Consider the following 27,556-nt stretch of genomic DNA (forward strand, 5'->3'; position numbering starts at 1 on the left):
CGCTGCTGGGTGATCCGCTTCTCGCGCCCGGTGGCAGCGCCCGTCTCCTCCGGGTATGGATGGGCGCCGGCTGGCTCTTGCTTCAAGTCCTGCCAGGCGGGCGCGGGGCTAGTCGCCGAGAGCTGGACGGCGCAGCCGGCCGTGCTGGTTGACCTGGTGGCAGACAGCGGTCCAAGAGAGGCCTGGCCTGACGTTGGGTACCTTTGTGCCCTGACTAGACTAACGAGGTAGTATGTGGAGAGCACCAGGCGGACCCGGAGGCGTGCGGCTGCCAGCTGGGCTCGGCGAGTGCTGTCACGTAGCTGCCGAAAGCGCGCGCAGGGCTGCACCGCGCAAGCCTCACCCGCAGACTGCTGCGTCCGCAGGAGGCCGGAGGAGATGGGATGCCCTGGGCACTTCACCAGGGGAGGATGGGGATAGTCCAGCCCTGACTCCTGAGCCTCGTCTTCTCACCTGTAGCTCTTTGTAGGAAGTGCGCGGAGTTTGCTTGTGGGGTACGTCTGTCTCACTGTGCTGTCCCGCACGATCGGTGGCAGGAGGCTCCCCTGTCAGACTGTGCAGGCGTTCACCAATGGAGGGATTTTTCCTGTTCAGCTGGAGCGTGTTTGCCACTTTGGGTCTGTGTTGTTGCAGCTCTTTGAACACCGATTGCTTCTGTGGCTGCTGAACAAGTTGGCTTCTTTTTCAGAGGCTTTTCTTGCTCTTTTTTTTGGCTCTTCTTTGGCTCTTTTGAGATTTTGAAGAGGTATAGTTCATCTCCTGCTGGGCTGTCAGGTCTGGGAGCCTGCAATATTCCACCTTGTTGTCCTCACTGAAAATACTCTGTAACTCGCTCTGCGATCTCCTCGTGCCTTTCCTTGGGCAGGGTTGGGACATAGATGGTTCTGCGCCAGTTTAGGTTCAAGTCATCCTCGGTGGTGCTGGCTGGCTGACAGAAGTCTGCAGAGTGGCTTTGCTCCTGTGTCTGCTTTTTGTCAGAGATGTCCCCAGCGTCAGGTCCTTGGGATTCACGTACTCGTGATGGTTATAAGTGCTGTCCGGGAGGCTGTCACCTCCTTTTCTGCCTTAGACGTTATTGCAAAAAACATTTCTCACCTGTTAATTAATATAGTGCCCTCTACTTGGGGCTGTCTTGGAAGAGCGTTTGGGACCTTCAGTTAATGGGAACCCCTTTTTTTAGTTGCATAAAGTTTATATGAGTATTTTTTTTTACCTGTGCTCTACACTGATTCCTAGCTGATTTCTTCTAGCTGCAGTTCCAGGTATTAGGATCAATTAGCTGTAAGTATCCTGGAATCTAGATGGTCTTTCTGGTAACTATTTCCTGGTACTCTGAAAGAGAACAGGTGGGCTGCTCTTGCTCTTGGTTAGGCTTGCTCTTTTAGAAGCTGGTATGTGGGCACTGGATGAGGTCTTCAACCATAGACCTTGTTCCCCTCCATGAGAAGTCGCAGCCTGAGTTTAGTGGCCTTCCGAGCACTGCATAAGATGTATTCACTTGCTACAGTTAAGAAGCTGTCTTGGTAGTGAGAGAAGGTAATTACAAATCATTGCAATTTGTCTGTTAAAAGTCGTATCAACTCTCAGAGCAGTGGTGGGCGTCTCTGACAAATGCCTTACATTGGATTGCACAGCCACGTCAACTCATTGCGTGTCATAATTAACTTTGAGTGGAGCTGTCCTTGAACAGATTGGCCACCTCTTTATGAGCTAAAGCAGGGTTGTCTGACTGGCCGCATGTGGCCTGCAAGGGGCTAACATGCAGCCTGTGGGCTCCCATGCAGCCACCGCTACTGCCAGTGCTCCTGCTGCTATGGTGGCCAGGGTCTGTGGGATCCCCCTTTCTCTTCTGGCTTCTGTTTCCTTTCCTCACTCCTGGGCATGGGGCAGCACAGGGGGAGGAGGACTGGGGAGGAGTCCGGCATACACCCAAGGGAGAGGGGAGCCTGGTTGTGTGCACACCCAAGAGAGGAGCTAGGCTATTTGTGCTGTGCATGTGGTCAGGAGAGGAGCTTGGCTGTCTGCGTAGTGCATGCGGTGATACATGTGGGGGTTGCTGAATGCCTTTGTGGTGAGGGGCTCCAGGTGGACCACCCCGACAGTGTGCAGCCCGTCCTGCCTGTGGCCTGGGAGACTGTAGCCCACTGGACCTGTGGCTCCTGCTGCCCAGAAATGGTATGGCCCTTAGCAAAGGCAGGGGTCTGTAGCCTTTTAGAGTGATGGGCCACTGGTTGTGACCTGGCTGTTACCATGAACTATTGCTTCTTCCTTCTGCCTTGGGCCACCTCTCCCTTTTATAGTGACACCTGCCTGCTGGTGCCTCCACCATGGACTTCCAATCCCTGCCCCAGAGGTAGTGATAAAGCCCAAATTCAGCGATGACAGTCAGCCGTGTGTCACGGGGGGTTGCTGTGGGGGGGGGATCAGCTGCACGGTGCTGGGTGGAGAGGGACAATGTACTGGGCCAAGCTGTGTGCTACTGATACCTTGTGAACCATAGGTTGCTGATCTGGGCTAAAGCATTGCTTTACATTGTTTCCTGGAATTAGAGCACCACTGGTTCATGGAAGCCCAGACTGGAGCTTCCCAAAGTAAATCCCAAACCAGTTTCGGGTCTTGGGGTATGAATGTCGAGCGTGGGCACAGAGCTGAAGACTGACTCACAGAATCAAAAAAAAATGTGTTGCATGTTTACAGCTGATGGTTTGCCAGAGAACAAAAGCAAGAGTCACGCTGTCTTCCCTCGCTGCCTAATGCACGCAGGATGCCTTTGCCATGTTTATACTTTTCCCTGTAATGCAGCAATTGTCTTAATAGTGTAATGATTTTGTCAGACCGTCTTGGAGCTGTTCAAGGAAAAGGGAGCCTCTTGATAGGGGTTACAATTTCCTCCTGAAATTCTGCCTGACTCCGTTTTCTCTGGCTGCTTATAACAAAATGGACTTACATCTTTCAGTCTTCGTGACAAACTCTTTCTTCCATCCTACAGGAATTGTTTGTTGAAACCATAGCTAAAGATGCTTATGTATATGCCCAGCAAGGAAAAAGGAAAACTCTTCAGAGAAAAGACTTGGGTAGGAAGAATATTCCTGTGCTAACCTTTGTCAGTAAAGCTGCTAGAATAAATGTTTTCCATCTGTTTCTATTTGTGAAGTGACATTTGTAGGTGCAGATTTAAAACTTTACCCTCTTGTTCCCAGAGATGAAAGGAAAACTATTTCGTAAACTACACAGTACAACCTTTTACTTACAGCCTCCAAAATGAGTGAATTTCTGTGACTAGTTGCTGTAGAAGTTTAATGTCATTTATTTAAAATACTTCTGCATCTAGTATATTTATTCAGTTCCTAGATGAGTTTTTTTCCCCCCATTAACCATGGAGGCGGGGAGCCCCGCTGTCTTAGATTTGAGTAGAAGGTGGCAAGGGGGCAGGCAGCTGCTGCAGGTCTGGTGCTGACCCAGGGTCAAGTGCAGAGCCACAGCTGCTGCCTGCCCCCTGGCTCCCCCACTGCCTCTGCCCCCTGTCTGCTCTCCCTGCCTTCTCCCCCCCACCTCTTCTGCTGCTTACCCACTAGCTCTGGCATGGCTCCAACCCTGCTTCAGCCTGGGGCACAGAGTGGCTGGGTTAGGGCTGGAGCAGGCATGCTCCATGCCCTGGCCGGAGCTGAACTAGAGGCAAGGGGCAGAGGCTGCAGGGGAGGGGGAGGCAGGCACCAGGGGGTGCAGGGGTGTGGGGGATAAGTTGTTGGGGGGGCAGGGGGGGCACTGCCTGCCTCCTTATTGCTTATCCACCCCTCCTCCCCCACCACTGCTTTCCTTGCTGCAGTGGTGGGAGGGATGAATTTAAGATGACCTTCCAATAATTAGATTCTGTGCATGGAAAATTATAAGAGATTTCTGCATTTTTCATGTATAGAATCTAATTATTTGGGGCGGGGGGTCATCTTAAATTTAGTCTCATCTTGGATTTGGGTAAATACGGTAATTTGGTATCCTCCTGCCTACCCTACGCAGCACCATCTGCTTTAGAGAAGGTTGCTGGAATCCCTGTTCTGGGTACTTATGGAGCAAAGTATTGTTAATGATTGTTGGGATTCTTAACATCTTTCTATCTATGTAGACTTTCTTTTTTACCTGTTCACATAGCACAGATATTGTGTGTCTGGATAATGTCAAGATGTGACTGCATGAGATTAGAGCTTTGTGTGACAGCATGTACCAAAGTTATTCAGTCTGGTTGATTTAGGCCCAAATCGTAGTGTTTGTTAAATGAAAAGGTTAAAAACCCCAAGCTTAATACAAATGGTTCTATGAACAGTTAAAAATTGAATGAAAAGGTATTTTGGGGAGGGGGACTTTTACCCCATTGTCAGATTGGTATGGGCTTGGAGGCTTTTTTGCCTTCCTCTAAAGTGGGAGAGTGTGGCTCTCTTCCTCGGATCCAGAGATGTGGGTTTTCCGGAAAATTTTGAATTGGAAAATTTTCTACAAAATTTTCCAATGTCCTAAATAGAGTGTGATCTGATTTAGCATGTTTATTTGACTTACATTTAGTAAACAAAACTAAAAAAGTACCCCATGTTAATTTTATGTCCCAATAGCCACGAGTATTTGAACTGAAATAGCTGATAAGGAAAAAAATGAAATACAGCAAACTTAATGTGGTTTAAATGTAATATTCAAACAAAGCCAAAGCTTTATGAGGAAAGAAATTATTTTAATTGGAATACTTGTAAAAATGCAAAGACAATACACAGTAGCATACACTTCCCTTGCATTGTTTGTTTAAATTTAAGAAAAAAACCGAAGGCACTGAAAGCTGTTGACACACTAATTTTAGCACACCCAGAGAACTGTGCATGATGTGCTGTGCTTTGATTTTGATTTGACCTGCACAGCCAATTAGGTGAATTCATAACTTGATTTTTGGTTTGGATTATTATGTGAGTGTATTTATCCTCCTGTTTACAAATCAGTAAAACATATATATACTCTCTCGCACAGTCCCTAGGGATAATCATCTGAAAAAACATTAATTACAACTTTGAAACTGCCAAGCTTGCCTAATATTGTATTGGCATCCATTCATTGTTACTAATGAATTTTATGAAACAATGAATTTTTAGAAATGGAAAATTTCCCACGGGAAAAATAAAGCACTGGAAAATTTTCTGCCCCACATCTCTGCTCAGATCTCTCAAGTGCATTTTAATAACACTTGGAGAAGCAAGACATTGATCACCATTGCCCCCTGCTTACCTGTGACAAGTTGGGGTGGTGCGCCTTGTAGTTGTGCAGCAGGGTTGCTTGTGTAGTTTTAGTAATAGGTTAGACAAGGTTTTGTATGGGATGGTTTGGATAGAGATGATCCTGCTGCAAGGGGATGGACTAGATGACCTCTGGAGCTCTACTTTTCTATGATTTACTTTTTTCTATTTGTATTAAATGTTTTCCATCATTTTGTTTTGTAGATAATGCCATTGAAGCCATTGATGAGTTTGCTTTTCTGGAAGGTGAGTTTCTGTATGCCTTCATTCCATTTTTTCTTTGTGCTTGTACATACATTGTCTCCATATTTAGAAAGGAAGAATCTAAAATCAATCTTTTAAGACGTTTCTGCCATGGGCTTTCGTAGCTAATGGCTCACCTGGTAACGTTGCACTCAGCATTAGAAACTGTGGTTAAGCTTTCATAAGTTACAGCGTTTGCCCTTGGCAGCTTGCAAAATAATTTCAGTTGTTTTTATATCTCTGCTTCTTTCTGACCCTAGTGATTTTCCCCTCTGAATTTTTAGGCACTTTGGACTGATCTGACCAGGAAAGGAGTTATATGAAGAAAAGGACTGGGAACAGCTGCTGGGAAGACGCATGGGATGAGATTTTCAAAACAGTCAATGGGAATGGGACTCATCTACTTAGTTTAAATAATGTTGTCTGTGTTTTACAGACTGCTTTGAGTGTCTCAATCATAATGTTTTGTATAAAGTTTAAGTTGTTATAGTTCTTTATTTTAAATACATATTTTTCATAAATACTTTGTATGTCAGTGTACTGTGTCCTCCAGGTCACATTTCAGAGCTCATCTCAAACTTGGTGTATAACACAGCAATAGCTCAGTATAGCAATGCTGTATTTGCATCTATTCTAAAATTCTCCATTGATAAAAAGCTTTGAGGATGGATTGAACCTGCCTCTGAGGTCTGATTATAGTTTTTATTTTTATGGAAATGTATTTCTTTTCTGTATGTTTGTCTCTTGGCCAAACAGAATTCAACATTTCTTGACTAATAAATATGCTGCCCTGAGCCTTTTCTGGGGAGGGCGGCATGTATAGTTTCTTCTCTTTCTGTGCATGTGGGCAGGGAGGGGGCATTCTTGCATGCAGGAGAGGAAATACTGGCCTTGTAATCAGTTTTTTATATCGCTGGCTTGGCAAATCTAGTCAGTACTGTGGAGATACCAGTTGAGGCTCCATAGTTAAAGTTGGTTTAAATTTTTTTTCCTCTTATAGCTGGGATGCAAGCTCCTACATATGGAAAATAGAACATTATCCTTCCCAAAATTGCATCGTCACAATCCCTTGATTCAAGGATGACTTCTATCATAGTTCATTGATGGGTCTTGAGGTGACTTGAGTCCAATTCTTGAGCCACAGACCTGCCTGCAGAATTTACGGGTTTTCTCAGGGAAAAGTACTCCATAGGCCTGGATTTCTCTCTCTTCCTTCCTCCAGTCTTTCTTCTCTGCTTCCAGGGCAAGACGCTTTACCTCAAAGCAGGCCGCCGTTTGATTGGGGTTGTGACATGATTGGAATCAGTTTAGCCATAGTATTTATTTTCTAGGAATTCACAAGGAACTCCATAGATAAGAAGCTAAAGCATAAATTAAAAATGTGTCCTTTGATAAAAGTAGAACGTGCTATCTCTTTTTCACCCTGGGCATCTTAATAAAGGAAGAACGTGGAGTTTTCAGACTTTCAGTATAGTTAAAATGCCCTGTAACCTTATACATAGGTGGCACATGATAGTTTTTTCCTTGATCTACTAATGCATGGTTTTTTCCCTTTTATCCTTCCAAAGTGAAAGTTCTTCTGTTTAACTACAGATAATTCAGTGAAGAATGAAACTTTCATAATGGTTTGATATCTTTCATTGTGACAGCCCCTTGTGAGAGGAAGCTGCTAGATACCACTCGGAGTGCTGCTTCCGGCTGACGGACAGCACAAGGTGTGCACGTTCTCCCTGAGGTTTTTCTTGCTCTGGCTGTTGAGACTGATGGGAGATGCTAGCCATTTTGAAAAAGGTCTCTTACCTGAAGGCAGTGTTGACCTCGGTTTCACTGAGAGCAAAAAGAGATGGCAACCATTTGGAAAGAGGATAATTCTTTGTGAGCTTCTCTTATGATGTATTAGTTTTATGGAACAAAGGTAAAAATAATGCCATTAATTATCATATTTAATTTCAAGAGAAGCTTATTGCAGGAAATTTTTCTCTGCTGGTATACAGGGGAATGCAAGAAAGTGCAGTGATGTGGGAAGAATTTGGAAGATATGGAAAAAGGAAGAAAATGCGGTGTATGTTTAGCTGCTTTAGCAAAATAATGCAGCTATAAAATCAGCTAACTGGCCTGTATGTTCTGACTGCTTTGAGCTGATACCCTCTAGCTGATTTGCCCATATGCTGTATCAGTGAATCTCATTGGAATTTAAAATTGGAATTTAACATTATTAATGACTGAAAGTATATCTCCAAAACAGTTCTTTATATAGACCTTTGAATCAAAAAAAAAAAAAAATCCCTGACATAGTATCAAGATAGGATTAAAATTCAGAGCACATACAGGAGTTAAGGGTGAAATGCTGGAATAACATCCAAATTAAGTGTGTTAAACTGGACTTTAACAATTAAAGTTAAAACAAATGTAAACATTAAAAAATGTAGAAATGAAATGCATGCAATTTTAACTAGCAGTTTGTCCTTTTTCAGTGAGTTTTCTGCCTCATTTAAAAACAAAGACAGTTGTTTCCTTAGAGCCAAACTCAACATTGATATAAATGGCATGCGTTATTTGGTGGTGCTGAGCTAGATGTAAAGCAAATGCAACTCAGTTGTGCAGCTTGACTAGATGTGCCGTCTGTACATCAGGGGTGTGCAAAATGTGGGTATCTTACTTGCGTTTGGTGTTATGTGGGGAGCAGTTCAGGCCTGTTGTGAAACAAATGCAACCTGCAGTGAAGTCAGGAGAGGCTGAAGAAGGGTCCACATGTAAGTGAAAGTCTGGGGTGTGAGATGCCTTAAAATTTATCTTAAATGTTCCTGTCAGTTGCTTTTCCTGCTACATCTCCCTTGACCCTCTGACCCATTTGAGGCCTATTCTAGCATCAGAAAAGTGGTTTGTCTCTTCAACTTCCTTTAAGTTCAGCAATTGTTGCACTGGTAGGAGTTGAGCCCTTTGGTCATAAGCTGCATTTGTTCGCCTATGTCTTGAATGTCAAATCAGTGCCAGGGACTCTAGACTGCCTGCTGGCTCAGTCCCATGTTGGTGCTGGATCTGGCACAGACCTTTCCATGAGGATCAAACCTACTTTTTTCTAATTACATTTGACCAACTTGACACTGAGATCTTAACAATAATGCCCTCATAATGAAAACCTAATAAGGCAGGCGTTCATAATATGCCTTAGGGCTAACAGAAGATACCCAAGTTAGTGCCTGTTGAAAATACCTCTTCACCTCAGAAATCCCAGCCCAAATCCTAATTTATGTGTGTAGCCTCTTGAGAATCAGTCAACCTTTATGTCTCTCTATGTATAGAATGGGCCTAGTAATAACCTGGAAGCATATAGCACTTTTTACCCCCATATCTCAAAGCTCATAAAAAGATGACTAAGCCTGACTAGCCCCATTTTTCAGGCAACCTGATTAAGTAAGTACATTTGAATCTGTGTTCCTAACGTACCATGCTCGTTTTAGAAGTCCAGACGTCTGTTCCTAGCTCTAAGATTTCTGTACTCTTCCATGACTGCCTTTTTTTTTACCTTCCTTACATATTCTGTAGTGGGAGTAAAAATACTTGCCTTGTACTGAAATTAGAAATATGTGGTCTTCCTAAATAAGAGGGTGACGCAAAGAGAATGAAGGTCATATAGCAGACGAGATGAGAACAGAATTGAAGATCTTTTGGCTCGCAACCTAGTTGATCTTCCCCCACAAAAAGAAGCCATTACAGTAGGAAAGCCTGTCCATGTCAGTCTACTTTATCAGATCCATGTCTATGTCTTTATCAGTCTACATATCTATGACAATCCACTTAATCAGCTTGACAAGGGAGAATACAAGTGAATTCAGTTCAGGCCTACATCTAGAAATGAGCTCTGGAGGCCTCCTCTTGTGAATACCCTGTTTGAGACACTAGGGTCTGATTGTTTTAGAGCTATTGAGCACCCCCAAATGAAGTCCATGAAATGTGCATGTGCTTAGACCCTTCAAAGTTCGGTATTTGTAGATTATACCCATGTCATTGAGGGCAAAACTGAACTTCCTGTGTTTACAGCTGGCTACCCAAAAGTGGAGGCATCCAAAATTAGTGGAGACTTGCAAAAGTAGGTTGTACTGTGCTGCTAAGTTAGCTCTGCAGACATGTAGCAGGCAACTATTCGTAGCTGCACACTTCTGACCAAATTGCTGCTATGGATGCTTACGTGATTTTCAAGCATGGGTGTTTCTGTTGAACTGAAATAATTTCCTTTAAATAAAGGAAAGCTGCTGCTCCTGGGAAGGATGATTTTCCTGTCCAAGTCAGGCTCAAAATCTTCGGCTATGAAACAGTTGAAACAAAAGTTGTAAACATATTTGTATCTGATGGATGGTGCACTCTGTTTGCACTCTGGTTTCTGTTAAGAATGGATTAACTGATTTTGCCCTACATGAACAAACATGAAATTCACCTCCAGGCCTTTCAGTTTTTTAGTCCGGAAAACATCTGTTTTAAAGAAGACGGTTTCATAAAGTTCTGAGTGACTAAAAACTAGGGTTATAACAACAGAAGTCTTCTGGTAAACTTAACTAGAATGAGTTATGGCAACTTTACTGTGAGGAGGTGTTAAGATGATATACTGGCCAGCAAACAAATGTGGTCTGTGTACCACTGTTTAAATTCAGACTGTTCTGATCTGCACAGCACCAGGGGTCTCATTTGTCAAGGGAGAATTTACAGCCTCCCATTTGTGCACAAGTGTTCGTGTGAAACTCAGTGTTTCAGTTCTCTCCTAATGACCTTTTTCTTTCTCTCCTTGTCATATGCATGCACAATAATGCTCCCCTTCACAATAAGGAGGCTGCAATCAGCACACATGCCCTAATCGGATTTCCAGAAACCCGGTTCGACCAATTGTGAGCAGACAAAGCAGACATCAGGATCTCCTTATAACCATCTTGCTAACAAGGGAACCTTCATCCCAGCACCTTTCCATAAGGCCTTGCTCAACCTACATCTGACCCACTACGTGGATTAGCTGTGTTAGTCTGAAGTCAAGCAGTAGGAAGGGCAGGGTGGCACCTTAGAGGCTAGGTAATTCATAGAGCCCTAAGCTGTCCGAGGAGGCAAGCGTGCTTCATCAGATGCGAAGAATGCATGCCCATGAAAGCTCATGCCTCCCTGAACCAACTGGTCTTTTCCAGTTGCAGTATCAGCCCCCCTTTTTCAATGCATTTTCTCCTTGCTCGCTACTCTGTGCCCTGTGCTATGCACTTTCAGTTCTGTGCCCCCAGCCCTTCTTCCTTCTCTGCGCTCACAGCTCTCTCAGAGATGTGAGTACTGTAGTCGGTTCTGCTTCCTGGGTGGTGGCAGTGCGTGGCGTAGGAGCAGTGGCCAGAGGTTTGCTGCTGTAGGGGGAGATGTTACCTCCTTTTTCTGCTGCCAGCGTGTGTTGAGTGGCCATTTAAACACTAATGCAAAAAAAGGTGACATCTTCCCCTGCAGCAGTGAGCCTTTTGCTACTGCTCCTGCACCATGTGCCACCTCTGCCCAGGGTACTGTGCGCTGCTGCTGTTGCTCTACCCTCTCCATTGCCAAAGCTGAAGCTGCTGCAGGGAAGGTGCAGGCTTTATGGGAGGGTGCAAGGGATGGCAAGGCAAGGCACCCTCCCCCACTTAGGCAGCACTCCGCATTTGTGCCCCACGCAAGCATCCCTTGTTACACTACTGATCTGCCGTCTCCGCTCATTGCCCCTGTACTGTGATCGCTCACTCAACAGCTTGTGCAGCGGATGCCACTATGTTAATGTTTCTTGTTCTAGTCTATTGAGAGAGGCAGTTAGCCGTGTCATTCTGAAGTTAGGCCAACGGCAAGGAAGGGTGGCACCTTAGAGAGTAATTTGCTCACAAAATATTTAAATTGCTTTCTTACTTTCTATTTAGTACCCCTACTCTCTGCAAGTCCATCCGTAGCATCTGACAAAGCAGGCTGCTCCCTGTGAAAGCTTATGCCTCTCTGAATAAGTTAGTCTCCAAGGGCCTTGGTACGTGCTCAGTTTGTGCCATTCCAAATCCATGGCACATTGGGATGTAACAGGAGCAGGGCACATTCATGTTTGAGTGTGAGCTTGCACTGCTTGTGCTCCACCACTGGGGGGATGTTGAGCAGATATTTTGGCCCCCCAGGATGGCAACGTTTTTGGGCAGTGCCAAAACCCTCCACAACCTCAACTTGTAAGATGTTGGCGTGCCAGGGGCAGATGGCAGGGCAGCTGTGACCCGATCCTTGTTGTGACAGCACAGCCTCGGCCTCTTCCTCAAGGCATGCGTGCCAAGCAAAATGTCTTCGCGTGCCATGCTCTGGCACTTGTGCCAGGGGTTGCCTAACCCTGTTGAAGCCAGTCTTGCTGCTGGGATTCCTGAGACCTGCCCCGAGGAAAGCACCAATTGCTTGCCTGACTGACGTCACTCCCAGCCTGCCCCAGCTAGCTGGGAAGCTAAGGTTGGGGATGGGGGCTGGTGAGCTTGTGGGGGAAACTGAGGCATGGGGGGAAAGGGGAAGCAGATGTGCACAGGCCCTTCCACTCCTTCCCTGGATGCCCTGGTAAAATCTTAGCCTGTGTAAAATGTAAGAAGGACCAATGGGCCAGTTCACAGCCTGTTCGAATGACAGTTAATTATTGCCTCCAAGCTGGGAATGGAAAGTCAATCCCTCCCTCCCAACCTCATCCCATCCCTGTTCCCTGTCATCAAACTGCGTCCCTTGGGCACCACACCAGTTTCTCTGGGGAGTTTCCGGGGATGCCTTTGTGCCAGGGTTTTCATATCATTTGCTGCCTTCTTAAGAGTAGAGCTCAAACTGAACGAGAGATTGGCCTTAGAGCAGGAGAGAAAGCAGGAAGTGGTGCATCCTGGGATGCTGAAGGAGAGTGATGTCTTGAGTGCGCATCTGCTCACACTCTGAAGTGTCACAAATGCATCTGGGACAGCATAAAATGAACGTGCACCAAGGCCATAAGGTGCCACCCTGCCCTGCCTTCATGCCAGTCAATCCTGACCTTTTCCAGCTCTGCATGCTCTCCACCCTGTTCCTATAGCCCTTGTGTAACAGCGTGAGCCTCTGCCACCTGCACATGTGGCTTTCTTGCAATTAGGAAGAAAAGTGCTTTTTGCAGTCAAGTTAGTTCAGTTGAATTAGCTAAACTTAAATGAAGAAATCCCTTTTTTGTAGACTGGACAAGGCGTAAGGGCTCATTCTAGGGAGTTATGTTGCAACCCCAAGAAGCCAAGGGTCTTCTCCATGGCTCAGGAATTAATTACTCATTTTTAATTGATCAGGAAAGAAAGCAAGCTCTTTCTAGTTCAAGGTTTTTGGTCAAAGGAAAAAGAGGCTGAAAGGAAGGCCTGGGTATCTGAGATCTGCACTTCCATTTCTATATCAAAGACTAGTTTTAGTGTGAAGTCTGGTGTTGAAAAGTGGCAAAAGAAGATTATCTCTAGATAAAAGGCCATTGATTGCAGTGGATAAGGCAAGAACTTGAGAGGCCCTTTCAAATTAGGCAACTTAAAGGTAACTCCAAGCTACCCAGAGTTTAATAAAGTTAAAAGTGGTGGTGAGAACAAAGACTCCCTAGGGAGAAATCCCCCAGCCTGAGGAAAAAAGCCTGTCATTTCAAAGAAAGGCTTTGAAGTTTGGCTGGAACCAGCTCCCCTAGACAAGCAGTTAATGAGATTCCACTAGGACATGGGTCACTTTGGTGTTTCTTTAGATCACCGTCTTGGGAACATTTGTCAACACTAGAGAAATCCATTTGATTCAGAGGCGAGCACCTTCGTGCGTGCTCAAGGTATAAATAGCTGAGACAGCAATACTGGAGACAATTCAGTATCTTCAAGGGTGCAGCTATGTCGCTTCTTGCCCCAACTACAATGCTTGTGATTGGCCTCTTCTGCGCTCCCAGCTTTGTCAGTAAGTTCCATTTCTCTTCTTATCCTCTGGTTTTTAGCACCTTTGGTTCTGATCTTTGGAAACAAAGTACTGGTACTGGTGAATTAACACGATTGGTTGCTATAGCTGATATCTGATGTATCCTTTATTGGGCGATGATGTCTTCTACTTGGCTGCTCCATCTTCTATAGAGCACTGAGCTGATTCTTAGCTCAATAGCTAAGAATAACTCAACCAGCAAATAACTTTGGGCTGGTTTATATGAGGAAGCCACTGTGCTGGAAGTTGGAATGGGAATTTACAGTGCACTTGCTGGTCCATGCTAACCCTCTGTGTGAATGTTCTCAGTACACAGTAAGCCCCTTTTAAATTCACCTAGCATACATAGCAGTAACTGCTCGGTGTAGACAAGCCTTTAGTCCCCTCCTGGCAAGAAAGAAAGCAAGAAAGCAGGCTGAGTTTTAAAGTGGGGCTATCCTGAATTTCGCATGTTGTGGCTGCAGGTGCAGGAGCCGTCAGCAGACAGAGTGAGCAAAGGAACTTGTTTGCAGACAGAGGTTGCTGTAGGAGGCAGAGCCATTACCTCTACATTGGACATGGTAAGTGAATATCTTCTAAGAAGTTTGATTCTTTCAATTTTTTTCACTTACTTTGCATCACTGATGCCCCTCTGGGCATTTTCTTAAGGCTCACAAGACATCATAGTCTTTTTATCCCCCAAGCAGTTAAAGACAAAAGTCAAATAAATGTGACAGAGCCTCAGCAGGCTCTCTGCCTAATTTGCCGTTGGCAAGCAGTATTGCAACAATATCCTCAATTTGATGAATACCAAGGGTACCTTTAACAACATGCTAACTAGTGTGGTTTTCAAGATTCAAGGTTTTTAAGACCTGTGTACACAAAGCTTTGGCTGGGATGATCTAATTGGGGCTGGTCTTGCTCTGAGCAGAGGGTTGGACTAGATGCGACCTCCTGAAGTCCCTTCCAACTCTAATTTTCTATGATTCTAGTGGGAAAACTGGTTAATTAGACAGTACAGTGTATTTGAATTAAATAGTCTTCAATTTTTTAAACTAATATATTGAACTTTGTTTCCAGGAAATTGTTTTCCTTCTGTTGAATACGCATTATTTCATGGATACGATGGTCCACATTGCCTCAGCTCTAAGATTTTAATTTGGAAGTGGCAGTGAGATAAGGCAAATTTATTTTGCTGTGCACACGGATGAGGAAGTCTTTCTAACCTTTTGGTGCTGAAAAATGGCTGTAACTTTTGAAAATAACAGATAGTTTTGTTTCATTCTGCAGTTATCACAGTACAGTGGTAAAGGACTTCATAAATGAGCCTTGACTATAAAATTCACTATAAGTTAGCATTATGTAGTGATTTGTCTTCATGGATAAAACCCTTGAGAATCTCATCTTTGCCATAATGTGACTTTGGGCAAATAACTTTGGGTAAATAACTTACTCTGTATGGCATGCACCTCAGTACTAGAGAGAATGGAGAAAAAATGAATAGCAGAGAGGACAATTTGCAGCCCCACTCCACATTTTTACAGTGCAAAGAAATCTCTCCTGTCTTAGGTAAAGTTTATGGCCGCATACAGACGAGCGAGGCTATGCGGTACGTGGCGTTGCTATTTTCCACGCTGTCAGGTTGTTGTTTCTTTGACCCCCAAATAGCCACCGCTAGTTGCCCCCAGGGAAAAAAATGTCCACACTTGTGTGGACATAGCCTAAAAACAAAATTATTTCTTGTTGCACCTCTATCTGGATGGGTCTGGAGATGTTCCTTTAACTCTGCTGAGCACAGTACTGTTATACAGGCAGTCCTCGGACTTACGACACAATTGATTCCTGAAAAACCACGTCTTAAGTCGAAATGTTGTGACTCAGAACCAATTTTCTCATAAGAAACAATGTTATAAATGGGGGATTGGTTCCTGAACCAAGGCTCAATACCGTATTTTCTCCAAAAATAGCCCAGAATTTTGTACCCGATCAATTATAGATGAGTAATATAGCTACATTAATGTATTTATATTGTAAAAAGCAATCGTATTGATTTGGAAGGACTTCTTTGAGGTGACTTTGCTGGACTTTTTGAAAGGCTCTCGATTGGACTTTTTGAAGGGCTCTTGGCTGGAGTCTTTTCAGGAGTCTTGGCTGTATGTTTTTCTGGAGTCTTGTCTGCTTTCTTAAACAAAGTGTCCAAGGAAGTTTGGACAGATGTTCTCCAGGGAGTTAAGCGATGCAGCGAACTCGTTCGCTGGCATGGCATTGCATCGGATCAAACGTTGTGAGTCGAAACTGGCATTGTAAAGTTGAAATGGGGTATCAATTCATAAAGTTGTAAGTGCGAAATGTTGTAACTCAAAACGATGCAAGTCGAGGAGTGCCTGTAGTCCTTATGCCACATGCTGGGCATGTCTACACAAGATGCTAACTGCTTAGTAGCCGAATAATACTGTGCAGTAGCACGTCACAGCACCAACAGTACTAATACACTACTGCACAGTATTATTAAGCTACTGCACGGCAGTGTCACTTAAAAGGTGTTCACTGGAGCTACTGCACAGTCACTCCAATTACTGCGCATTTATATGGTACTTGATTACACTCAAGTACTAAATAAATGTGCAGTAACCACTACACACAGTAGCATCTCATGTAGACATGCCCACCATGTGACTATGGAAACACCTGATGTCTTGTCTATGGGGAAGTTGCTGTGAAGTAAGAGTATGAACTTGAAGAGTGAGACAACTGCTTTGCACTAACGGCACTAATTCAGCAAATGGATACTTACTCTACTTTGCATCCAATTTTAAATGAAATTGGTGCAATGAATGCCATGTCCACACAGGAAAACGAAGGCAAATTAAAACAAGTTAATTGAAGATGTGAAGCCAATATTTGATTTTTTATAGCATAATTAAACCACTGTATAGATGTTCTCATTGAGGAAGAAAGTGGCTGTTTGGACTAAGAACTAGTGTTGACAAGCCCTTAGAATATAGATAAGGGTTTTGGAGAGTAATGACCAATTTTCAGGAATATTTCTGGGAAACTGATAATCATCGGCTTTCTGCCGACTAGAAATACTTGGCCTGTCTGGCTGACACTCCCCCTGGTGGTGTGAAAGCTGGCTTGACTGTTCCTGTCTCCTTGTGATTAAAAGAGTTCACTTAGACCATAGGCAGACATACATGTCTCTCCACAACGCGGGGAAAGGGGACAGCCAGCCAGTGGCTGCTCTTCTGTGCATTTGGCTTTTCTTAGAAAGCAATGAAGCAATCCTCTCCGGAGCTCCTAGGCCCTCTCCCAATGCAAATAACTAATAATAATATTCTACGTTCTGTAAGGAGTCTCATTTCATCTTTCTTGTGTTTCAGACATCTCTGGAAGTCCTGTAAGTGTGGATGTTGGGATGTGCAGGTCCCATTGCATATCCCAAAGGATAAACTCGTATCAACCTGGACTTCGAGGCCTCTCCAAACATTCCTCCATGTTGGACTTCCTTAGAAATAAGAAGGTGAGAAATGTGCATCCTAAAGACATGCATGAACTCATTGAAGTTGTTTGATCCTGAAGTATAATAAGCATCTCTTGTAGCATACTGTCCTGCCACAGCCTACCAACAAGAGCAATAGTTGGGTTATAAGAAAGGAGAGTCTCCCTGGCTGTCAAAAAGCACCTGGGGAAAAAAACCCAGTCAGTGTACAGAGGTGTTACTCACATTTTATAATATCTTTACTGGATGCTGTATGACAGTGGTTCTTAACCTGTGGTCTACGGATCCTGGGGGGCCCACAGACTAGGTTTAAAGGGTCCATGAAAGATGATTATGATCAATCAAAAGTATGAGAGTACCCAGACATACAATTCAAAGGGGTCCACACCTCCATTTGAATTTTTTTAGGGGTCTGCAAATGAAAAGAGATTGAAAACCACTGCTGTGTGATGATGTCTGAGATCATTTAAAATACCCTTCTGCAGCCCAGTGCTGATGATGGCACTTTAGGCCATGCTGGCGCTGCACTAGGTTTTCATTAATGAGATTTAATTTTCTCTTACTACTTCGTGGAGAAGGGAAGAGGCCCAGTACGTATTCCTGCCTGTCTGAGCAAAACTAGTGGCCAGAGAGCCAGTTTATTTTTTGGAGCATACTGCTGTCCTATCATGGGATCTTTGATACAGATACTCTAAACCCATTTGTGAAAAATAGCCTTTGACACTTCAGCTAAGAAAGAGAGTCCTTTATTAACAAGCTAGAGAGAGGTGGTACCTCTGAGGACCTCTCTACACACAAGTTTTATTGATTTAATTATATGAATATCCTCCCCACTGGGAAAGATGCTGCTTTACTGGTATAAATGTGTTTTATCCTAGCATAGCTGTTTCTGTATGAGAAAGGAAATGTGCTTAGATAAGGTACCCTGATATCTGTGTAACAGTGTAATGCAGCAGCTACTACACTTGTAACAGCTTAGCAGTTGGCCATTACCCATATAACCTGTGGAGTCCTCCCGGTACCAGAAGTTTTTCATAGATTCATAGATGCTAGGGTCGGAAGGGACCTCAATAGATCATCGAGTCCGACCCCCTGCATAGGCAGGAAAGAGGGCTGGGTCTAGATGACCCCAGCTAGATGCCTATCTAGTTCAGGTAGACCAGTGTTAACATTCATTACGAAGCGAGTGCTATCACTTCTTTTCGTGGCCCATGGGAGGAGCAAGAGAGCCTTGCCAGAGCCCTGCCACACTCTTTGTGAGGGAGGCTTATGGGGCGTCACCATCAACCACCTGTTCTACCATTCACCATAGTCCTACCATACACCTAGAAGGAGGTTTTTGTCTTTCCAAAGATATGTTTAGGATGGTTTATCAACTGGTTGCTAGAGAATTAGTTGGAATAAATAGTTGTATTATAAATGTAATTTTAAAAGGCCAAAAGCGCCAGAGCAGCTAGGTGAAGAAAGTACTGTATTGGTCCAAGCTAGTTCCAGAATGGAAGATGAGTTTTGAATGGAGCCAGGTTCTCCAGTGACCTGATTTCAAGGGGGAATTTCTCTGTTTCCTTGTAACTGGTCTGTGCAGTTGCAGGATAGACAGATCGAGTCGTCTCTGTTGAGTGGAGCAGACCGTTCCTGCCCTTTGGATTCCCTTTGTGAACCTACTAGGGTTCATGTGGAGAGACTGCTGCTGTTCGAAGGGTTCCGGGAAGTGGAAGTGATTGAGACCTGTCAGTGTAACACAAGCCCAAAGGAGTGTCTTCGGCTGCCAGCCCTGAAAACCTTCTTTCCAGACTCCCCCTTGGAGTTCACTGTGGATGTTGGAAAATGCTCCAACCCTTCCCACGTAGAAGGTATGGAAATGGTGGGGATGCTCGTCTTGTGGGGCAGCGGGAGTAGATGGGCTGAGGAGGATCCCCCTGGGTTATGATAAGCATCTCAAATGCCACGGGTGACCCAGGAACTTAATGTTTGACTCTTGATTAAAGAAGATTGTTTTTCATATTGTTTTTCATATTGTCTGAAATTATAATGCTACAGACACATTGTGCTAAGCGTGGTTGGATGGATGAAGTATGGAGACTGAATCCAAGGACATGTGGGTTCTAGCTCCATTTCTCCTGCTGGCTCGGGTGACATCCAATTCACTATGTAACTGCCTGCACCTGTTTGCATCTCTGCTCCCATCTTTCCTACCTGTGCAGGATAGCGTGAAGATCATGTTCTGCTTGTATGAGACTTTGAAAATAAAGCCTATACCAGATGGGGCTTTTGGTGTTTGACAACAGATTGGAGTTATTCTGAGTCCAGGGGATAAGCACAGTACAGTAGACGTATGATCCTGCTAGACTAATCAGCAGTGAAAGAGTTACTATTGAAGTCCACTTTGCCCCCATTCAGTTTACACAGCTCTTTGAAGTTAAAAGGGTGCAGTTTACCTCTCATTCCATGTGAAGGGACATTAAAAGGGGGATTTTCAGTGGTAAAAGCATGACCTTCTGTTGCTGGACCTAAACAAGCCACTCGTGTAATAGCAAGCAGTAATATGCTCACGAATGGGGTCGTTTGGGAAGCAGAGTTTCCATTCTGCAGGAATAGTGACATTTCAATACTTCCTGCCAGACTGAATCTGAGTGAAAAGTAGAAATGTCCAAGTTTACAATGAAATAAAAATTACAAAATATTTTCATAGTTTCATAGTTGGTAGGGTCGGAAGGGACCTGAGCAGATCATCAAGTCCGACCCCCTGCCATGGCAGGAAAAAGTACTGGGGTTTCTTTTCATAAACAACTAAAGAACCTTATCAAAACCTTTCATTTTAATAAGGTTGAAATGGTTTAATATTCAGCATTTGCACTTTTTTGGTTATGTCGCGATTATTTTGCAGTCTGATATTACAACATCAAAGTCAAAAAGACAATGTTGAAATGAAATGTTTCAACTTTATCAAAAGGAATCGTTTGATCCTTACTGAAATGAGCCAGTATATTCATTTCCCATTGAAATAATTTGAAAATCAGCATTTCCCAACAAATGTTCCACCAGAGAATTTTTGACCGCTTCTGCTGGTCCATAAATTTCCATTATGCACCAAAAACTAAAGAGGGCGACAGAACCACTCTGCTAAGGTAGATTATGCATGCACCAGGAGCACAGAAATTAGTGCTAATGGCCAGGATGAAAAGAAACAAATCGGGTGCTATTGTGAATGTTTGTACAGCGGGGTGTGGATTTTGGATTCCTGCAGCAGTCCAGCGTGTTTGTTGTCTGGCAGCAGGACGTGGCTAAAGAAAAACTAAATGTTGTGGGACTAAATCAGAATGGAAGCGTTTTTCCTGCAAATCGGACAGTTGCATGGCACAGCTTAGCTCAGGGGATACCAGATGTGGACTTGCAAATCTCACCTATTCTGTCTTCTATTTTCTCAGAAGTGACCAGTGATTTTAAGTGCCAATTTGAGAGAGTCAATGGGATTAATTTTTTAGAAAGTGCTGAATGCCCATCCTCAGAAAACCCAGCCCTTTCCATGAATCTGGTGTTAAGCACCTACAATTGTAGGTCATTTTTGAGAAGAGGTCTAGGACACCTTTCCTTTTTATTTTTCAGCTGATCTGAGATACTCACTTTTGAAATTGCAGTGAATTCTTACACCCATTTCACAGCTTGGGAAACACAGTCTGAATGACTTGCTTAAAAAACTATGAAGATGAAAATTAGGCCTCATCTTGCAAGCCAAAAATAGAATTTTTGACTCCTGCATCTCATGATTATCTGATATATGATCACAAGCAAGCCATTCGGCTACCTGCTCTCTTTTCCTTCATGTGTAAAAGAGACGCTTAATCCTTAAGGGACGGGGGGACCAAGTGACAAGCAGGGGTGTGGATAGGAGCCAGGACACTAAGGTGCCTGTCCTTATATTCAGCCAACACATTGAGGGAGACATAGTGTTGTGTATTTAAAAAGTTGTAATTTGCTAGGACAATATATAGATTAATCTTGTTGGTTAAGGTCATTTCATATGATTGTAGCGTGCAGAAAAGAAAAGAAAGGTAGACGGTTGGAAAAACTCTAGTCTTTGGGTCTCACATGAAAAAAAAAGAGAGGAAAGAGGATCAGCTGATGGATACTTTAGTATTTAGTTGCTTCAGATGCCATATTTCAATTAATTTCAACAGGGTTGCATGTTTGCAGAGAGGGTGGGGGTTTGCCGGCTCAAAAAGTCACAGGGGTTTCTTACCACAGTCCTGGTAAGAAACCCCATTTATTATACCCCATTTACACTCCCCTTAGATACAGCAGGTGCAGTGTCAATATTTGAGTCACCTCTGGCGACAGTAAAATTGCCACTGGCATAATTAAATGCAGACTCGGTGGGGATTCTGCACTGAATAAATGAAGCGTGGCTGCTAGAGAGAAGTAAAAAAGGTGGAGCTGGTTTGAACTGTGGCTTTTGCCTTCTCAGACCTTCCCCTGTCTTCAGGCCTCTGTTTTGCACAGCATGATGAGAGGGATGTGCCCTTTGAGATGAAATGAATGCCACTAACAGAAATAAACCCCCCCAGTTTCTCTGAGGTGAGGGACTGCTACAAGATGCCAACTTTTTGCTCTCAGGTAGACAGAGAGCTGTGACAAGTCTCTCCAAGCCTCTCCTTCCCCAGGGGAAAAAGCCGCAGCCTAACAACTGCGTAAAAGAGTGGGGACACTTCTGTTCTTCTTCTTCACAGGGGAACTAAGCTAAAAAATAATCTTGAGAGGAGGAATTAATAAGGAAGAATATCTTAGACAGGACAGGAGCGGATGGCTCAGTGGATGTGTTTATTGACGGCAGTTGGGAAGCCTGCATGAGATGGAGCGGGACCAGAAATCTCACACCGAGGATGTATGATGGCTGGGTGTTCATTACCAAGGGGGCAGTCACGTGTTATAAAGAAACCTGGATGGTGCGTGGATGGGAGTCTGATTGTCTAGGAGTAAGGAATCACCAGGAGGTATACGTGGATGTGGTCTGCTTTTCTCCAGTCCCAGGAAGGATGCAAGAGTAGGTGTCTATGTTGAGCCAGCGTCTGCTTCAATATACTCCTGTTATCAGCAGGAGGTGGGAGAGGAAGAGATAAAACAGACCTTATGGAACATTGTAATTCATGTAACACCTTACAAGAAAGAACAAATCCCTTTGTTAAAACTCACCTGGCTATTCATAGTGGCACTTCACTACCATTTCAGATCGTGTGGCATGCCAACATCCCTGGCAGACTTCCTGTTAGGAGTGCTGAATTTCCCTTTGTTGTGTCAGCCTCCTAAATGTTGCAGGTTTTGACCAGGTTTTTTGCTCCCCATCTTGTGCTAGCATTATCTGCAAACTGCATCACTGTTGCTTTTACACCTGCCTATAGGAAAGCGGTTCCTCCACTTAGTACTGCCAGAGGATCTGCAAAGCTGCTTCACATAGCATAGCCCTCTAGGCTACCATCGGGCTGGTCTTGCTTGGTGGGGGAGCACCGTAGTGGTGGCTGCCTTTGGAAGTAACGTTACAGCATTATGGAAAGGCAAGACATTGTCAATGAAATAACCACCGAGACCTAAATTGAAAGCATCACAGTAAGGTGGGGCTGCCCAATTCAACATGGGGAACATGGGCTTGAGCTAATCAAATCTAAGAGGAGATGCTGAGAAATGGAGCGTAACACAGCACTACACGGTTCCCCAAAAATGCAAAATCCTTTTTCTTTGGAAAAAGCTTTGGCTTCCTGCAGTATGAAACAAGCTATGTAAATGCAAACTTTATGCCTCTGTAGATTTGTTGGTAATTCTGCCATAAATCTATTACTTTCCAAGAGGGTTTTTTAATTATTATTTTTAGCTACACATTGGGTCTAAGGCTTGCTATTCTTCCTCAGACATAACCCCTTCTAACATTAGAAAATGGACTTTGGGATTCATTCCTTTAGGAATCAAAGTATATCCATTGGGTAATTTCCAATTTCATAATTCATAAGTATATCCATTGGGTAATTTCCAATTCCATAATTTCTTCATCTAGCCAAATAACCTTGCCCGTGCCATGAAATTTCTGAGAGAAACAATAAAACCCAGAAGAGTAGTTCTGAGTTGGCATAAAGAAATGTGTCCAAGGCTGCAAGCAGGGGGAAGAGCTCCTGGAATAGCAAGCGAGCACTTTTCATAACTCATGTTGTGTGTTATAAACCTGATCATGCAGCTGCTCTGTACATAGACATCCTAGTGAGGATACCCAGCGGGAATGCTGCATGTGCAATGACCACTGGAACAGGAGCCAAATGAAACTTCACTCCCTTTCTCTTCCAGATGGACTCTTCTGTGCCCCCACAAAGTTTGACTCTGTTTTGATCAAAAGCCCAAATGGTGCTGAGGTGGTTCAAACTCTGGAGAACTGTGAAATGAAAGAACCCTGCTATCGAATTTCCTACGTGGAATACTATTATGAAATTATATACAACTCAGCGGGAGACAGAGAGGAGCGGCTTAAGGTGAGTCCAGTGCATGCAGCTTTAGGAGTCCTGGGGCTTGTCTAAAATCAAGAGTTGTATTGTTTAAATTATACCATTATAGTTAAAATAGTACACCTGCTCCTGTGTGAATGCTGCTATATTGGTAGAAAGGCTATTTCTTTATAGTAAGGGTGAGTAACCAGTACGGTTATAAGCAACTTTATATTAGTATAACTACACCAGGCCGTGTCTACGCAAGATGCTACTGCACAGTAGTGTCAGAAAAAAACCATGCGGGGGCGTTACTGTGCAGTAACACTGGTTACTGTGCAGTCATTTAGGACTTGGTTATGTAAGTACTAAATGTGCAGTAACAACTGTGCAGTCCGCCGCTCATGTAGACGCGGCCACTCAGTACGGGTTGCACAGAACAAAAAAAAATTGTCGCAAAGTCACATGCCCAACTGAAGTAATTAGACTTGTACAAGGCAAAAAGTTTCCTTTTCTGGGAGGAAAAATCAGTGGAATGTTTCTTAGTTTATTCATTATCTGAAAACAGGTTAAAATGAGCCCTTATGTATACACAACAACAGGAAGCAGCACTGCTCAAAAGGAGGGCTTGCTGGAATGCTGTTCCCCTTTGGGTGTGTATCAATAGGATGTCACAAGTGATTTTCCTGTCTTTGTTTTGCAAATCTTTCCAGGAAATTGATGTGGGACGGTGCTTGGGGAGCTGCTCCATAGGGAATCGCTGCTTGCTTAGGTAAGCACAGCTGTTAGGACACATCTTCCTCCCCCTTCCATGTGAAACCCCTGGAGAATGCAGATGTTCCAGAGGCTGAAACAAATTTTGCCCAGGTTTACATCCATGTAGCTTCCTTATCCTGAGTGCAGTTGCATGAATGTGAATCCAGTGTACAAGCTGTCTCCAAGGGCTCTTTGTCATTGTCATTTACCTTCCAATGAATATAACTTTATTCATTGTGCTTCCACTGGCTGAATTGGTAGCGTAACAGGTCAATATATTTCATGTTGAGTTCTCTTTTCTTTTACTAATTCACATCTCATGACAAAGTTTCTTGTAATATCAAACTAGTGATGTGATTACAGCAAAAACAAGTGCAGACTTTGAAGATTGTGGTAGGAGTTGGACTGTGAGCTTTATGGCTGGGAAACTTGTGTTGCAGAAGTGGCTGCAGAATAAAAACTTGGAGAATTTAAGATGATAGGAAATGAGGACTGGAAGGGACCTCATGAGGTCACCTAGGCCAGCCTCCTGTTCAGCAGAGGATCATCCCTTACTAAAATCATCCCACACTTCAGTGTCTGTTCAACCGGTTCTTGAAAATTTCCGGAGATGGAGATTTCACAGCTTCTGTAGGTAGCCTGTTCCCATGCTTGACTATCCTCCTAGGAAGTTCTTCCTAATCTCCAACCAAAATTGCCTCTGCTGCAGTTTGAAGCTGTTGCTCCCAGTCTGGTTCCCTACAGCCACCAAGAAAAGTCTATCTCCATCCTCTTTACAATCGACCTTCGGGTATTTGAAGCCTGTTATCAGATCCCCCTTCAATCTTCTCTTCTCCAGACTAAACAGTTCTAGTTCTTTCAGCCTTTCCTCATAAGTCATGTTTCCTGGCCTCTAATTATTTTTGTTGCTCTCCCATGGACTCTTTGCAATCTGATCACATCCTTCTTGAAGTTGGGGGGTCCAAAACCAGGCACAGTACTCCAGGTGAGGCCTCACCAGTGCTGAATACTGTGAAAGAATCACTTCCCTTGATTTGCACTCCTGTTAATACAACCCAGTATTAAAAGCTCTTGGCTTTTTTTTAGCAAGAAGAGCATACTACTGCCTCAAGCTTAGCTTATGGTCCATTGTAACTTGTAACACTGTAACTTGCCTATGGCTAAGAGGTTTTTATACCATTAGATAGCCAATAAACCACATGAATTAGACGCCAAAATGAATGAGAATTTTACTGAAGATCCTAACAGCAATTACAGGAAGATGGACCTACTATGTGGCCCAAATTCAAATAGTCCTCTCTGCCCAAGTAGGGCAAGAAATGGGGATGTGCCATGCTTGTTGCATTTTTCTCTGCCTTCTACCCTACTCCATACATGGTCCTTTGTAGGGCTCCAAATTCACACCTGATTTGAATGGTAGTGGGCTGGCAGCAAAGTTTTACTGAAGATGATCTTTGACTTTCAAATTCATGTTCTTCTTTAGTTGGCCACTGCCTGGATTTGGGCATCTTCTCCATATATTACAATCTCTCTTGCTTCTTTTAGATGTTTTCAAGATAATTGGAGGAGATGGGCAGGGGATAAGACTGTTTTGTCAGAGCTTGTTTTTAAAGCTTAGGGTGGTCAGAACTAGTTTGGAGCTGGGAAGGGCTTGAGTCTCTTATTGCCTGTTGACAATAAGGTTGTGGTTTGTATTTTAGCTTTGCGCTGAGCCTGGAGAATTTTGGTAGGTATAAGATATAATAATAAATAAACGAATAGTCCCCATTTTATAAATTAAGTGGCTTACCAATGGTCACAGAGGGAATCTGCGATAAAGCAGAGAACAGAACGTAGGTTTTCAGATACTCCAAGGACATCCTTCCCAATTCTGGATTCAGTCGTCATCTTTATACTGTTCATTTACATACATAAAACTATGAACTGTTTGGAACAAAGACCATCTTTTTGTCCAGGCCTAGCCCGCTAGGATCCTGGTCTGTGATTAGGCACTTGGGCAGAGGGACAGTGTGTGGGGTCTAGTGAGCAGAGCACTGGCCTGGAGCCTAGATGATCTACCTTCTCTTCCTGCCTCTTGGATGATTTGAGGCAAATCACTTTGCCTTCCTATTCCTCTGCTTCCACATTGGTAATAAAGGTAAAATAATACTTTCTTTGTAAAGTGCTTTGAAATATACTGCTGGAAAGCCCTCCATGACAGCGGGGTATTGCTATTAGATATTACCAATGTAATAATAAATTAACCATGGGCTGTGAACCAAATTATATTGTAGAGACTAGATCATGTATCAATTCAGCTTTGTTGTATGAACAGGATAGGAACTATAAACCCAAGGCAGATGAGAGTGGTTCACCTTTTGCCTCTCTGGGTAGTTAACATTTTTGTTTTTTCAACTGCAGGGATTCACATAGTGGAGAGAAGTGCCTGGTTTGGGCTGAAGGCACCTCCAGTCGCTGTGTGCCTGATCAGTACAACACTCACACATTCAAGAGCCGCAGCGGCCCCATCCGCACTGTGTTTGCTATCGAGAAGTGTAAATGTAAGAATTAGAAACTTTGGGGACTGCGGATTCAGAACATACGAGGGGGGCTCAGGGAGCAGAGAATGAAGATCATTGATTCATAGAATCAAATGTCCAGCCATGCCCCATTGCCCCTGAAGCAGCCTCTGGCAGACTTTCTGTACTATATGTAAATGAAATAAGGCTATTTTATAAATAAAAGTCATTTTAAACAGCAGCAGTGTGGAAATTAATTGCTTCCAAAGTATTTTAAAGCTTTTACACAAACCTTATGGTCTATGATTGGTTTCTAGGACACCTTCATAGCTCGTACAGACTCCACAGTCAAGATATGGCCATGTAAGAGCCAGATCCCCAAAAAGTTTAAGATGGACTTGTCTATGCTTCCATGTTCTTGTCATGTTACACATTTTGCTGCATGACAGATATTCCTGTCCAAATGTCCTGTGACAAATAAGCAAAAGGCATCACAGCAAAGAGGGAGAATTCAGTGATCCACTGAAATGCTCTTCCCAGCTTCCACGGCAATAAGGATTGATCCATCCGATTCTGCTACTTATATCTGTACTGGTATGAAAGTGCACGTCTGCAAAGATGATGTAAGTAAGAGCACCGGTAAGGCCCATAACGCACGCAAAAGGTGGAGGGTGAATGGGGAGGGAGAGGCCAAGTACGTGGGTGAAGCAAGGGAAGTGGGTACCACAAGGAGCAGGAGCAGAGAAAAGTGCAATGAGTGGATGCCCATCCAAATGCTTCCCTGCCCTGTAATGTAGGATTTGAACAGTCCCAGGCCTCCACTTTTCTGGAAGACAAACTTGCTGGCCCTGTAAATGAGGACTTGTGCACAGAAAGGCAGAAGGAGAGGACCGAAGGGACTAA

General features: G+C 43.8%; 2 protein-coding genes across 4 annotated transcripts in view; both read left to right on the forward strand.

The window, feature by feature from the left end:
- The window catches only part of POLE4 (DNA polymerase epsilon 4, accessory subunit), a 7,100-nt gene extending 765 nt beyond the window's left edge, over positions 1 to 6,335 (forward strand). Inside the window, exons 1-4 of one of the 3 annotated variants that reach the window (XR_003094550.1) lie at positions 56 to 494; positions 2,990 to 3,074; positions 5,472 to 5,513; positions 5,795 to 6,335. Coding sequence is in view for 1 of the 3 variants with exons in the window: in XM_025206628.1 (XP_025062413.1) it covers positions 1,882 to 2,175; positions 2,990 to 3,074; positions 5,472 to 5,513; positions 5,795 to 5,808 (435 nt within the window). In the remaining 2 variants the exon portion in view is untranslated. The other 2 variants (XM_025206628.1, XR_324110.3) reach the window with 2 other exon arrangements.
- A 7,424-nt stretch (positions 6,336 to 13,759) lies between these two features.
- Positions 13,760 to 26,820, forward strand: LOC112550618. Its single transcript, XM_025206610.1, has 7 exons — positions 13,760 to 13,775; positions 13,925 to 14,020; positions 16,820 to 16,959; positions 18,524 to 18,791; positions 23,266 to 23,447; positions 24,113 to 24,171; positions 26,556 to 26,820. The coding sequence occupies exons 1-7, from the start codon at positions 13,760 to 13,762 to the stop codon at positions 26,704 to 26,706; spliced, it is 912 nt and encodes a 303-aa protein (XP_025062395.1). The 3' UTR covers positions 26,707 to 26,820.
- Positions 26,821 to 27,556: the final 736 nt, after the last annotated feature.

This window comes from Alligator sinensis, unplaced genomic scaffold (genome assembly GCF_000455745.1).
Source record: "Alligator sinensis unplaced genomic scaffold, ASM45574v1 scaffold103_2, whole genome shotgun sequence".
Taxonomy (NCBI): Eukaryota; Metazoa; Chordata; order Crocodylia; family Alligatoridae; genus Alligator; species Alligator sinensis.

Bases quoted from the DNA above. Each gene is read 5' to 3' on its own strand.
- LOC112550618 (XM_025206610.1), top strand. The intron at 14,021-16,819 runs GTAAGTGAATAT...CTTGTGTTTCAG, and splicing joins TTACCTCTACATTGGACATG to ACATCTCTGGAAGTCCTGTA. The intron at 18,792-23,265 runs GTATGGAAATGG...TTTCTCTTCCAG, and splicing joins CAACCCTTCCCACGTAGAAG to ATGGACTCTTCTGTGCCCCC.